The 14590-nt window shown below is 56.6% G+C and overlaps 1 protein-coding gene across 1 annotated transcript in view; it reads left to right on the plus strand.

The window, feature by feature from the left end:
- The window catches only part of KDM2A (lysine demethylase 2A), a 33370-nt gene that overhangs the window by 15544 nt on the left and 3236 nt on the right, over positions 1-14590 (plus strand). The window contains exons 6-18 of the mRNA XM_062494279.1: positions 1191-1237; positions 1351-1529; positions 2210-2316; positions 2616-2709; positions 3191-3344; positions 4048-4163; positions 4271-4397; positions 5193-5614; positions 10264-10347; positions 11946-12212; positions 12333-12464; positions 12546-12635; positions 13225-13937. Of these exons, the coding sequence (XP_062350263.1) occupies positions 1191-1237; positions 1351-1529; positions 2210-2316; positions 2616-2709; positions 3191-3344; positions 4048-4163; positions 4271-4397; positions 5193-5614; positions 10264-10347; positions 11946-12212; positions 12333-12464; positions 12546-12635; positions 13225-13937 (2532 nt within the window). The remainder of the gene's footprint in view (positions 1-1190; positions 1238-1350; positions 1530-2209; positions 2317-2615; positions 2710-3190; positions 3345-4047; positions 4164-4270; positions 4398-5192; positions 5615-10263; positions 10348-11945; positions 12213-12332; positions 12465-12545; positions 12636-13224; positions 13938-14590) is intronic.

The following is a 14590-nucleotide window of genomic DNA, read 5'->3' on the forward strand; positions in this document are numbered from 1 at the left end:
TGCTGGAAGCACAGAGTGGTGGGTGACTCTGGCCCAATTCCTTCATCTTTCCACACTGTGTGGGATCTGATCCTGGCTCTGCCAAGCTTGTTTGACTGTATCGTGTCCATGCTGTTCTTTATGTGCAGTGGGCAGAGAGAAATATCTTCTAGCTCGGTTATCCCGTTCTTCCTTGTCTGTTTGGACTGAAAATGAGAGGACTGAATTGACTGTAGGTGATCAGAATTCCACCAAATGTCTGGAAAGTCCCACTGCTGCTCTGATGCAACATCTGGCTGGGTTTCTTTCCTAGTAACATAGGCATCTGTTGCCAGAGACTTAAACAATTGGTAGTATTTCTGGCATTTTCCAGAATTCCAACCTGATTTTCCGAACTTCTAAACTGCTGTCTGCCTCTCTTGCTGCAGTGCATCCACTGAGGTTTGCAGCTCTAAGTGTAAACTGGGTCAGTGTTTTTTGGGGTTGATTAATACAAAGATAGAGGAATAAATGACCCCTCACAGACTTTCAGAGCCAGTACCAGCAGCACTACTCCAAACTCCCTCAGCTGGCTGTGAATGGATGGAGGGGTGATGTCTCATCCAGTGCAGGATGTTCTGTGCCAGGGTGAATTGGGTAGGAAGTCGTGCCAGGCTCAGTTTAACTGCTGGACAACTTGGGAAGGTAGAGATTTGATACTGGGGATTACAGTGTGGCTGAAACTGGATTTCTCCTGAGCTTTTGGGTATTTCTCTGGGTCAAGAGCTGTTAGAATGGCTGCCAGCCTGCTCTGCTTCTGACAGCAGTGTTTGTACAGAGAAGGGTGCCAGTACAAACATTGGAATGGTTCTGCTGTGTCAGTGGAATATACTGCATGTCCTGCTCTGGCCATGCCTTTGGACTGGGATAACTCACACGAGCAGCCTTGAGAATGAGAGCTGGGATTGCATAGTTCAAGGCCTGCTGGCTCCTTTGCTAGAAGTCACTGTACAACAGCTCTGGAGATGGTACATCCTATTCCCAAACCTGCTTCCCGAGCCAGAAGTTTGTCCTAGTGTTTCACCCCAGTCCCGTGCCCCCAGAGATCCTGTTCCATGGCCTTCTCCAACACCAAAGCAGCACAGATGCAGCTTCAGGGTGCAGATTCCTGAGTTACAGGGTGTGCAGCCAGAATAACTTGAAGATATTTTAGCCACATGTTTGTCCCACAGGATGCCGGATCCGGACTTCAGCGTGAACGATGTGCGGCTGTGTGTGGGTAAGTGTCCAGAGCCACTCTGCAGTCACTTGTGGGGTTGGGGTCTTTGAGGATCTCACCTCCTGGAGTCCATGGTGCACAGGAACGGTTCAGTGACGTGCCTGTCATGGCAGGGAGCCGACGGATAGTGGACGTGATGGATGTGAACACGCAGCGGGACATCGAGATGTCCATGGCGCAGTGGGCGCGCTACTATGAAACACCGGAGGAGGAGCGGGAGAAACTCTACAATGTCATCAGCCTGGAGTTCAGCCACACCAAACTGGAGAACCTGGTGCAGAGACCTGCTACGGTGAGCAGGGCTCTTCCTCCCACAGGGATCTGCTTTCCCTGGAAATCTGGAGGCGAGGTGCAGCCTGGCATTGGGATGTGGTGAAAGAGGGGCTGCTCAGAACACACGTGGGCTCAAGTAGGGATGTCAGTCTGGAAGCTGCTGGAGCTGATCTCCCAGTCAGGCTGTGGTGACCATGGCCAAGTCCCTGGCATGTCACTCTGCACAGTGAGGGCAGGGAGGGTTCCTGATGCAAAATGCTGAAATCTCTGAGGACAGAGGAGGCCAAGACTGGAGGTGTGCTGGGAGAGGGGCAGTAAGCTGATTTGTGGTGGGAAAATGTTGTGGATGGGTGGCATGGACATCCCAAAATCCCTCTGCAGTCAGCAGAGTGAAAATGGCAGCTATGAGGGGTTCTCTCTGTTAACTGCAGAGGGAACCTCAACATCTCTGGCTCTCCTGAAGCTTAGGGAGTTGAATCCCACCCTAGGAGATGCTGTCTGGCATATTTTTTATGGAAGTCCAGAGCTGGCATCTGAACACCTGATCCTAAGTGCTTTATGTGAAGGACTGTCCCAGTGGCACTGGGAAAGTTTCTGGTTGTGGGGAAGTACCAAAAAGAGATTTGCCAGCCTGGGGTAGCAAAAGGTTTTGCTGTGCCCCTTTTTTCTCTACTCACCTCTCCTACCTCTCTGCTATAGGTGGATTTGATTGACTGGGTTGATAACATGTGGCCCAGGCACCTGAAGGAAAGTCAGACAGAGTCTACCAATGCCATTCTGGAGATGCAGTATCCGAAGGTGCAGAAGTAAGTGACTTCCTGAGCTGTGGCAGGCAGCAAACAACCTTTTACAGGAAAACTGCCCAAGGGAGCAGCAGTTTGTACCAAGGGGAAGGGGGAGGAACAGTTTCCCAGCTTATTTTTGTGGGTGGCACTTGTAAGGCCACTGCAGTCACTTATTTAATCCCCTTTAGCTGTGTGGCTTATGGCACTGCTCTAATACATTGGCCTGGGTTTGGGGGAGCCATTCTCTTGGAATGTCATATCTGCTCCCAAGTGTGGATCACCATTCATTTTCACATTCTTCTCATCTTGTTTTCCACCAGATACTGTTTGATGAGTGTCAAGGGCTGCTACACAGATTTCCACGTGGACTTCGGTGGCACTTCTGTGTGGTACCACATCCACCGAGGGGGAAAGGTAGGACTGTCCCTATTGGGACAGCTACAGGTACTTTAGGAAAGCAGCTGTTGGTCTGTTCTTGTGTAAATCCTTGAGGATGCAACTCCCAGACAGCAAATTGAAATCTTTCCACCCTAAACTTATCTATAGTGCGTGGAGCCAGACAGGTGCCAATCCCTAATTCTGGTGTAATTCTAACATGGTAAATCTAACTCAATAAATCTCCTTGTCACTCTGGTGGGTTTCCTGAACTCTCTGTCTCTCGACACTGATGTAAATCATACCTTAAAAAGCATCCCAAGCTCAGGCTACCTGTACACTACTCAGTATGTCAGACTGGGAAAGACCTTGCTTGTCCTCTCGAGGGGGGGCAGCTGTCCAAGTCATTTTGCTGGAAAGTTCTCAGGGAAGGGGGCGAGGAAGAGATTCAGATGTTGGGAAGAAGCCATAGCTGTTCATTATGTGATGACTTACATAAGCATGTTGTCTTTATTTGCAGATCTTCTGGCTGATCCCTCCCACACCCCAGAACCTGGAGCTCTATGAAAACTGGCTTCTCTCAGGGAAGCAAGGAGACATTTTCCTTGGGGACAGAGTGTCAGAGTGCCAACGCATCGAGCTCAAGCAGGGCTACACATTTGTCATCCCCTCAGGTACCCTCAGGTTGGGCAGGGGCATCCTGGTCTTGGCCAGGGTTGTGGCAACACTGAAAGTCCTGGGACATTGGCAGGATTTAGCTCCCTCATGAGTCACTGGGAGAGGGACGTATGATGTGGCTCTGTCCTCTTGCTTGCCACCTCCCAAAACATGCCTGTGATAGCATTGTGGATCCAGCCCAAGTGTTACGAAAGCTGTGACAGGTTCACATCACATTTGATTAGTTATTAAAGGAGGCTTTCCCAGATCCTGTTATGTTGACGCATGGAGCAGTGTAGGTTCAGGAGAGGCTGGCACAAGGCAGCTCCTCAGCTTCCTGGGTGTCTTCATGGCAACACTGCAGGGCTGTGGCTTACAGCAGGACCAGGAACAAAAAACACCAGGGATTGCACAACTCACTCATTTAGTGTCCTGTTATCACAACTGACACCTCTCCTGAACTGAGTGGTTTTGCCTTAACAAAACCTATGCTGGAATTCCCCAGATGTTGGACTTGGCTGGATTGCTTAGCCTTGGAGATAAGGACTGGAACTTGAGTTATTTTGAAGGTGTTTGGAGTGTTGGAACAGACTTCGGAAGGCTGTTTCCCTCAGTGCTAGGCCTAACATGATTAGGAAGCAACCTAGGATGACACTAGGGTGACAAAAAGCTATGCAAGGTGGATCAGAAGGATTCTTCCAACTTCACTTTCTCCCCAAGGTTGGATCCATGCTGTGTACACTCCCATGGACACGCTGGTTTTTGGGGGCAACTTCTTACACAGTTTCAACATCCCTATGCAGCTGCGGATCTACAGCATCGAGGACCGCACACGGGTAAGGGACCAGTGCTGGACACTGGGCCAGACCTGGTGTGGCATCTGTCACCTTACATCAGCAGCAGTGAGAAGCAGTCCTGACAGATCCTCTTGCCTGTTTTGCAGGTCCCAAATAAATTTCGTTATCCCTTCTATTACGAGATGTGTTGGTACGTGCTGGAGCGCTATGTGTACTGCATCACCAGCCGCTCCCACCTGACCAAGGACTTCCAGAAGGAATCTCTCAGCATGGGTAAGTCCAGCCCTTATTCCTTCCTCACCCCCATCCAACTGGATTCCCACACCCTCCTGCTGGAGTACTGGCTCAGCAGTGTGGCCAGCAGGGGAGGGCTGGGTGGGGTTTTTTTTGAGCATCAAGTCACAACCAGACAGACTTCTGCTTCCTCCTTGGGCCCTGCAGCAGCCCAGGTTCCTCACAGCTGTGAAACCAGCACACCACCAGTTCAGAGCGTTGCACGGAAGAGATGGGGGGGAAGTTGCAGGGACCACTACAGTGCTGTGGGCAAGAATTCTCTCTGGCTGGCCAGAGCCTTCTGTACATGGGGTTTAAAGGGCTGACACAGTTACTTGGAGGGCTCAGCAGCCTCATGGTCCTGAGTGAGTCCACATCCTCTTTCTTGCACCATGAAGGCAGCATCAAAGTCCTGAGCCCTCAGTGGGAGATCCCGAGCCCTCCAAAGCAAAATGAGGCTGGACAGGGCTTTGAGGAACATGTAGTGCAACACGTTCAGGCCCATGTCACTGGGGTTGGACTAGATGATAATCCAGGTCCCTTCCAACCCAATTCTATTAAATTAAGTCCAAGACATGAAACTCAGTCTAGGGCATTTGCTCTTTCTTCCTCTGCAACCTTTTTCCATGTCTGCTGTCTTACATTCCAACAAACAAATCGGGAATGGGATAGGGGTGTTCTTTTCTACTTTCTCTGTTCTTTTCACCTCATACAAATCTATTGCTCTGGCATCCCTCGTGACATAAGCACGGAACACCTCCTGTGATTGCTCTCCCTGTTTCTCCGTCATGGCAGATATGGAGCTGAGCTCCTCGGACTCAGTGAACATGGAAGAGGAGGAGGAGGAGGAGGATGATGAGGACGGAGCAGGGAAGGAATCCCGGCGCCCTGTGACCAGGAGGTCCATTCTCACCAGCCCCATCGCCAACGGTGCCAACGTGGACTATGACGAACTGGGCAAGAGCTGCCGGAGCAGCCTGCCGGGTCTCAAGAAGACCCCATCCCTAGACTCTTCCGACTCCAGCCGGGGCTCCCAAAACGGCCAGGCCTGGGACCCGAGCGGGGGCAGTCCCCACAAGAGCAGGAAGGTGCACCTGACCCAGTTTGAGCTGGAGGGGCTGCGCTGCCTCGTGGACAAGCTGGAGTCGCTCCCTCTGCACAAGAAGTGTGTTCCCACCGGCATCGAGGACGAGGACGCCCTCATCGCTGACGTCAAGGTAGGCCTGAGCGAGTGCAGAGCACTTCCCACAAGGAAATCGGGCTTCACCCTCACCCTGCTCCTGTCCTGGGGCAGGATTGGTGTCATCCTCTTCCTCTGCATGAGGCTGATGTTACACCTGAGGGACAGTCCTGGGATTTGGGATTGGGAAAGCAGGAGGGTGGATGGGCCCTGTCTGGATCCCTTATGGCTATCAGTGCAGGCAGGCATGCTCATTTCTGATGCAGTTCACTTCCACTTTTGGCTGTGGACTCTGGCAGTTGGAGCCTTTTCCTTGCCCCAGGTGAATTTGGCTTTGTTCCTTTGAGTTGTTTGCCCAGGGTGTGACCTGGAGTTAATTTGGGCTGGTGAGGGTTGTTTGGATTTTATTTTCCTCCATCTGTTGAGCTGACCCAATGAGCTTTGGTGTTTTAGCCCTTTAAGCATTGGAGTGGGAATGTCAACTTCACTCTATCTCCAGAAATACATTCTAGTCCCTAAAAAGTTACCTTCTGCTCCCCTCCTTGCTGTTGGTGATCTTTACAGCTGCCTGCCTGAACCAAAGCTGACAGCCAGACACAGCCATGCATCTGTCCTTGTCTGTGCCATTGTTTTTATTTCAAAGTGCTGTCTCCAGATGTTTTTTGTGAGATGTTCAGATAAATCCAGAGCTCTAATGTGTTTGGAGTAGAGGGTGCAACTCTGGGGTCCCAGGGACTTGGCTGAAAGAGTCTAGGTGCTGTTAGGGGCTGAATTTCTGGTTTTCTGTGGCTTTTCAGGTATCCTGTGTGTGCTGTGACCTCTGAGAATGTGACATGTGTGTTTCTGGGCCCTTGTATGGTGCTCTGGAGGAACCTGAGCTGTAGGCTCTGTGTTTCACCCTTGGACTGACAAAAGAGGGCTGGTGTTGGGCATTTTGAAGGCAGAGCCTTAAAGGTTGTTGGTGTTCAGTTGGAGTTTGAGATCTGATCAAAGAATTTGTTCATGTTTTGGAGGTGGTAAAGGTGTGCCTGTGGTTTTGGTGTGACGTACCCACCCAGGTGTCCCCTTGTACCTCGCAGATGAGCTGTGGGTGACACCCTTTGTGGTCCCAGACAACTTCCCTGAGGATTTGCTCCTTAAAGCTGGCTGTCCTTGGAGGTTTGGAAGTAGTCCTGAGCTTCAGGACTGTCCCTCAGGACTGGCATCCTCAAGGCATCAAGATCCTTAGTCACAGCCTCCTGCAGTGGCTGGGGAAAGTGGGACAAGTTTGTCCAACCACAGCAAAGCTCTACTTTCAAAACCCATTTTCCATAGAGGTGATGGAGGTGGCCAGTAGGCTTGTAAAGCCTGAGAAGGGTTTAAGACATTTCTAGCTAAAACTCCTAACTGGGGCCACCAATACAGCAGGGTACTTTTTCCCTTTTGTCGCCAGATAAGGTCATTGATGGAGCTGGGATCTGGCCAAGCTGGGAAAGCTGCACTTTGCACTCCCCACAGTCAGAACGTGTTATTTTTTCATCTAGACTTGCAGGCCTGGCACCTTGATCTGCCCATCCAGTGCCACCCTCTGCTATCCAGTGGTCCCAGGCACACCAAGAGCAGGAAAATGCTGCCTTTTCCCACAGCCTCTTGTGTGGTGATCAGGATTTCAGGGTGTCTGTCTGTTGGGTCATGTGGAGAAATAAGTATCCTGTCAGGAGTTCAGCCTGGAGTGTCACGTGGAGGGACGTGACACTTTGGATGTGACAATGTTGCATTCCAGCTCTGTGGCAGGAATTGTCTGAAAATTCTGAGTGTGGTGAGGGGTCATTGGAAGGATCAATGACAAAGAGGAAATTTCTGGGGCACCCTGTTGTCTTTTGATTGCTTCCATCCATGCTTTCCAACCCCTCTGTGGTGTGCTGCTTTCCTTGACTGGATTTGACAGGAGGGTGGTCGTGAGGCAGCTGACAGCAGGTCTGAAGCCAGGCCCCTGTGGCATGGCATAAACAGGTTATAGCTGTGCTCTGCATGGAGCTATTGGAGCATCAATGATTGTAGAAACAAGAGAAGCCTCTTCCAGAAGTGCTGGTTGTGTGTCCAGGACCTCATCTCAAAACCTCTGCTATGGTATTGCTCACTACCTGACTGGGCAATGGGCACAGAGGCAATTTGGTGAGGAATGGGGATGGTATCCTCAGGGATGGGTGAGGAAGTTCAGGATGGACTGTGAGCTGTGCCAGGAAGGTCTCCCATGGTGGGATGGCAGCGCTGGTCACTCTCCTGCCTACAGGTCAGAGAAAGCCTGTGCCAGGGGCAGAGGGTGTCACTGGTTGCACAGCTGCTGCCAGTCCGGAGCCAGGTCTGCATGCCACTGGCTTCCTGGGAACACAGAGCTGGAGTTGCCTGCACATGCTTTGGATGCATCAAAAGTAGGAGCAGCCGCTGCTCCCCTGTGCCTGTTTGGTTTTATTTCAGGGGTTTCCTCCATTTTAATTGCGGTGTGTAGCTGGGGGGTTGTCTCGGGGGTTGGGGGGGGACTGGGATTGCTTTGGGGGGACACCTTGATCGCACGGTATGGATCTGTCCCCCTCTAGCGGCTTGGTCCCCGGTGCCTTTGGGAATGTGGCTGCTCCCAAACTTGGCTGGCGGGATGTTTGTCCCTCCAGGTCGGGAGTGTGGGGTCTCAGACCCCGGAGGGAGCTGCAAGGGGGTTGACCCTTGCCTACATTTCAAAGCCCCACTCGCTCCAGCGGGGTCTCCCAGATCCCAAACCCGCCTCGGAGCAGACAAAAGAAAGGCGCCGGGGAGGCTGGGCCTGAGCGGGACGGGGTAGGGGCTCTCGGCCACGCTGTGCCCGGCCCCGGGCAGCCCGGCCGCGGCCTCTCGGATTGCGGCGGCGGAGGGAGGGAGGGATCCCGGGGAGGCCGGTGGGCAGCGCCGCCCGGACCCTGCGCCAATCCCCGCCGTCCCGGCCCCTCCCGGCGCTGCAGCAGCGCGGCTCTGCCCTCCGCTCCCTCGCTCCCTTTTTCTCTTCTGCCATCTTCCCGTTGCAAAGCATTGCTGGGAACCGCATGTGGGTGACGCAGCAGCATTGTCTCCGTCTCAGGAAGCTGCCGCCGCCGCTGCCCAAGGGCTCGGGAGGAGCACGCGGCTGCCGGTGCGGCTGCCGGGGGCGGGGAGGAGCCGGGGGCGCTCGGGGCGGGGGGCGCAGCTGCTCCCCTAGCCATGTCCCCGAACACCGAGGGTCCGGCCGGGGTCTGAGCCAGCCCCCGGAGGTGTCCGGGGAGAGGGGAGGGGGCCCCAGCCCTCGCAGTGCGGGCACCGAAACAAAGAGGGCTCGGCAAACTTCACCCCAGAGTCTCGGCAGCTCCAGAAGCGCAAGGTCAGGCAGCTGGCAATGCTCGTGGCGCGGGGAGGGGACGCGGGGACGCTCCAGACCCGGACAGGGTGGGAGGGGACTGCGGGGGGGACTCCTACTTCCCCGGCGGGGTCCCTGGCCCGTGCTTGGGCTCACCTCTCCCGTCCCCGGGGCGCTCTCGCCGGCGCCGCTGCCGAGGCGCTGCGGCCGCTTGTGCGCAGGGTCCCCTCCGCCGCGTTCCCCCGGCCACAGCAGCGCGACGAGACACGGGGGACCTGCGGGCTGTCGCCTACTCCGGCTCCGAGCCAGATGCAGCCGCAGGACCCGGGAGCCCCCGCAGTCCCTCGGCTCTCTGGCGGGGGGAGCGTGCCTGAGCTGCCCGCACCCCCGCCCCGTCCCCGGTGCCACGGGAAGGCGGACGCTGCGGTCCCACGGATGTCCGTGTGGGAGCTCCGAGCCCTGACCTTTCCCTCGGCGTGTGCTCGTGGGGAGCCGGAAGGTCTGAAGGCGGCACGCTGCGCTGCCGGGGAGCCCAGGGGAGACTGCGGCTTCCTGCCTCCCCAGGTACCCGGAAAACCGGGCGGGGGGCACGCCGGGCACCCTCTGCCCTGGCCCTGCCTGGCAGCGGGAAGCACCGCCCGCCGGGATGCCGGCAGGAGGCTCCTGCCTGCGTAGCCATGGCAACGTCAAGTAAATAAAGCACCTTTGCGATCGGCAAATTCGGTGGGGAGTAGATGTGGGGAGGGGGTGCGCCGGAGGGTGCTGAAAGGACCGGGGTGAGCACGGGAGCCCCATGCACCGGGAGAGAGGGGCTGTCGTGCCAGAGGGCAGCGTGCCAGTCCGGTCGGTGCCGAGGGATCTCTCCCTCCAAGTCAGCCAAACCCCGAGGCAGTGCGGGGGAGCAACTCTCGGCTACCGGCAGCTTGTGCCAGGCCACTGAGGGCGTGCAGGGGCATCACATCCTGCTGCTGCCGCTGCACCCTCCAGGCTGCCCCATGCCTGGGGGGCAATGCTGGCGAATCCTCCCCCCAGAATCCCCCCAGATCGCTGAATCTTGGCGCTCTCCTCCTCTACCACCACCCAGCATGGGGCCTCGGGGCTGAAATGCAGTTGATGAAAGCGCTGGTGCAGATCGACTCGACAGAGCTTGTCTGTCTCATGTGGGGAGGAGGGATGGTTGCTGGTGGGCGTAGGGAGAGGAGGGCTCATTCCCAGCCGCCTTTGAAGCATGCTGGCCTTGGCATCTGGTCGGAGCCTGCCTCGCTGGCGGGAGCCTTGTTTCCCCTCTGCTCACACCTGTGCTTTTTGTCTCTGTGCTGTGTTCCCCCCTCCTGTCTCTCCATTAGCTGCTGTTGGAAGAATACGCGAACAGCGACCCCAAACTGGCACTTACAGGCGTCCCCATCGTCCAGTGGCCCAAGAGGGATAAGGTAGGAGCTGCAAGGAGGGGACCCAGATGGGTGTCACGTGTTGAGTTGTTTCCCAGGCGTGGGGTGTGGTGGCACTGCTCCCATACCCGCCTTGGAAGCAGTACCAAAGTGGGATGTGGGGTGCAGCCACCTCCACGGTACCGTGGGCAAACCCAGAGGTCTCCCACCGTGCCAGTTATCCCAGCTCAGCTGATGGGTGGTAACTGGTTCAGCCCCAGCTGCTGCATGTTCTCCAGCCCTTTGGTTGTGCTTGGAGAGCAAGGAGCCTCATTGTGGGAGGAAGGGGTGATCCTACTATCCCAGGAGCTCTCTGGATTGACAGGGACACCTGGATGGCCTGAGGAATGTTGTGTGTCAGGGAAGGCCTCGCTGTGGCAGAAGTGGGTGAGATGTGGGGTTGATGGTCAAGAGCAGTCCAGCCCCTCACTGTGAGGTGTATGTGTCCCTTATGTCCCTGTCCCTTTTGTAGGATTGGGTCTTACAACCCCAAGCAAGGCAGCTCTCTCCTGGGAGTCTCTCCCTGTGGATAGCAGCCAGCTCTTCAGCAATCCATGCATCCCTGCATTCCCCCTATCCAGCTGTGCTTATAGCACAGGGCCCCCAGCTGGACTGCAACCTGGGCTGAGCACGCTGGGCAGATGGAGGCACAGAGCAGCCGGACTTCCCCTCTGCAGGCTGCCTTCCTGTGGCCTGCCAGGATGGTTCCCAGAGATCACTTCTTCCTTCCTGCCACGAGATGGGCTCACAGGCAGGCTATGGGAAGAGCAGGATCCTCATGGGAAGGGTGGGTAACACCCCATTTGAGAGCCTGGAGACAAGCCTCTCGGATTGCCCTTGGGAGGTGCCTGTCTTTACCTTCCCTTCCCTGGGTATCCAGCATGATCCTTGTGCAGCACAAGCATCACGGGCAGCTTTTCTGGGAGAAGTGAGCTGGAGATGTGTGCATGCTTTGGGTGCAGCACTCAGAGGCTTGGCATATCCCCAGCCCTATCCTTGGGAGCCTGCCCTTTCCCAAGCCCATCAGCTGTGGTGCACCTCCCAGCATGGCCAGTCCCAGAAGGATGCTGCAGCCAGCAGCTTTCCTGTGAGGGCTGATGGGATGCAGAGTGACAGCTGGAGAGCTGTGTTGTCCTACCTGCACTGTAAACAAGGAAGGTGTGGGTGTTCCCAGTGTGCCTCAAGCTCAGGAAAGAGCCACCAGAGCTGTCCCCTTGTGCACTTAGCAGAATGACACAGAGAGGACAGCCTGGGTGTGGACCTTGTAAATTCCTTGCCTCCCTAGGAAAGCGTGGATGTTGTGGGATGCTTTTGGGACTCAGCAGCCCCTTCCAGGCCCATTTGAGCCCTAACAGGAGCTGAGAGGGAGGGGAGCTCTTGATGTGGGGTGGTGTGAGGGATTAGGGAGCGTGCTCTATGAGAAGCTGCCAGGTCAGCGCTGATCCAGGCACCTTTGGCTGCAGAGCGCTGAGGGAGCAGAGCTGCTCTGTGGCACATTACCTGGAGTCGTAGTTCCAGATCCAGGGATCAGAGCCTTCCAGATCCCAGCAGAACACAGCGCTTCCCTCTCCTTACCCCATTCCTTCTCTCCCTGTTCCCAGCTCAAGCTCCAGGCCCGGCTGCGGGTGCGCCTGCCCACCATCCCCATCACCAAGCCACACACCATGAAGCCAGCCCCCCGCCCGACTCCCGTCAGGTCCACGGTGTCTCCCATCGTGTCGGGTGCCCGGCGGCGGCGGGTGCGGTGCCGGAAATGCAAGGCCTGCATGCAGGGCGAGTGTGGCATGTGCCATTACTGCAGGGACATGAAGAAGTTTGGTGGGCCTGGCCGCATGAAGCAGTCCTGTGTCCTCCGGCAGTGCTTGGCGGTGAGTCCAGGTTGGATTCCTGGGGTATAGCTGTTGCTTCTCCATGGTTCAGGTAGTAGGGGAGGAAAGGAGGAAGGCTGTCCCACCATGCTCTGGTGTCAGCCCTGCTTTCCTTTGTAGCCCAGGCTGCCTCACTCGGTCACGTGTGCACTTTGCGGGGAGGTTGATCAGAACGAGGACTCGCAGGACTTTGAGAAGAAGCTTATGGAGTGCTGTATCTGCAACGAGATTGTTCACCCTGGCTGTCTGCAGGTGAGCAGGGAACATGCTGGGCAAAGGGGGGGCTCTGCTGTGGGGCTGGGCTGCTGCTGCTGACCCCCCTTCTCATTGCAGATGGATGGGGAAGGGCTGCTCAACGATGAGCTCCCCAACTGCTGGGAGTGTCCCAAATGCTACCAGGGTGACGACACAGAGAAGGGCCAGGTGAGCAGTTGTGCTGTGGCAAGGCAGGATATGTGTCCTCCATCCCTCCTGCTGCATCCTGCCAGGGATGTGTTCAACCAGCATGAGCTGGGGGAAGGGGGATGCAGTGACCAGTGGGAATGAGAGTCATGGGGGTGCAGCACTTGGGAGCCTGGGCACATCCTGCTTCAATGCAGTCCTGAGATATTTCACTGTAAGAGACACTGGACTGTTAGGCACAGAGTGGACCCAACCTCAAGGGACACCCCTTTTGAGAAGGGGTTAAGAAAATGATTGTTGCTGGTGTGGGTGGACTCTGGTCCTCGTGGTACTTAGCTGAGCTGTGAGGGTGGTGAGACTCTGGGAGAGATTGACCAAAGGAGCTGTGGATGCCCCATCCCTGGAAGTGTTCATGGCCAGGTTGGATTGGGCTTGGAGCAACCTGATGTAGTCGAAGGTGTCCCTATCTAACCCAAACTGTTCTATGATTTCACTGGGCGCTGCTGGTGCAGGTCCTGCCAGCACAGTGGTGTTTCCCTGGGGAAGAAGAGAAGTCAAAAACCTTCCCCAGGCCTCATTCCTGCTAACCAGCCACCCCCATTGCCCGCAGAAGCGGAAGGTGGAGGAGAGCGACGACGACACGGCGCAAGCCAAGGTGCTGCGGCCCCTGCGGAGCTGCGAGGAGCCCCTGACCCCCCCACCTAACTCGCCCACCCCAATGCTGCAGCTGATCCACGACCCCGCGTCCCCCCGTGGGGTGGTGACACGCTCGTCCCCAGGGGCCGGGCCCAGCGACCATCACAGCGCCAGCCGGGACGAGCGCTTCAAGCGCCGGCAGCTGCTGCGGCTCCAGGCCACCGAAAGAACCATGGTGCGGGAGAAGGAGAACAACCCCAGCGGCAAGAAGGAGCTGTCAGAGGTGGAGAAGGCCAAGCTGCACGGCTCCTACCTCACCGTGACGCTCCAGCGCCCCACCAAAGATGTCCACGGCACTTCGATCGTCCCCAAGCTCCAAGCCATCACAGCCTCCTCGGCCAACCTGCAGCATTCGCCGCGCGTGGTCGTGCGCCACGCGCCTGCCAGGATGCCCCTGCGGAGCGGGGGCGACGAGGAGGCGGCCGCCGAGGAAGAGGAGGAGGAAGAGGAGGAGGAGGAGGAGAACGCGGAGGAGGGGGGAGCAGCCCGGCTGAACGGGCGCGGGGGCCGGGTGCAGGAGGGCGAGGAGAGCTGCGTCCAGCGCGAGGTCTGGATGTCCGTGTTCCGCTACCTCACCCGCAGGGAGCTCTGCGAGTGCATGCGGGTGTGCAAAACCTGGTACAAGTGGTGAGTGTGGGGACACCCAGAGGGAGTGGCGGGGAAGGATCTCTGCCATGTGTCTACCCATCTCTGCTGTTCCCTTCGGCCTTCCTCCCGTCCTCTCAGCTGTCCCCGGCTGTGTCCTTGCGAGGTGCCAGTGCCTTTCCCTCGCCCATCACCCTGATGGTTCTTGCCCTTCCTGGCCTCCCTTGCTGCCTCACCTCCCAGCAGGCAGAGAAGGCAGGCTGAGGCGGGATGGCTTTGCTGGCTGGAAGTGCCTCGGGGGGCAGCAGGCCTGAAGACAATGCTGGCATCAGGACAGCTGTGCATGGAGGGCTTGGGAACAGACGGGAATGGAAACTGGGAGGTTTCTAACAGCCGAGCAGCAGGGATTGCCTGCTTTGATCAGCAGCTGGTGGCAGTGGTGTGGCAGAGGAGTGTCCCCTCTCCTGCACCTTCAGGGGCTCAGCTAATCTGCCATCAGGTCCTGGCTGTCCACAAACTCCCATGGAAGAGGAAGTGTTTGCTCCTAGCGAAGGAGTGAGCTCTGCTGGGGCTGTGGGGTGGGACACACAGTTTTTTGCCTGCTGGGAGTAAGGATCCTTAAGATAGGGAGAAACACCCAGAGCCTGCTGCTGCAACTTGGAGTTCTATTTTGTGGCAGCAAAGCCCTGCTGGGG

Source organism: Cinclus cinclus, chromosome 6 (genome assembly GCF_963662255.1).
Source record: "Cinclus cinclus chromosome 6, bCinCin1.1, whole genome shotgun sequence".
NCBI classification, from domain to species: Eukaryota; Metazoa; Chordata; class Aves; order Passeriformes; family Cinclidae; genus Cinclus; species Cinclus cinclus.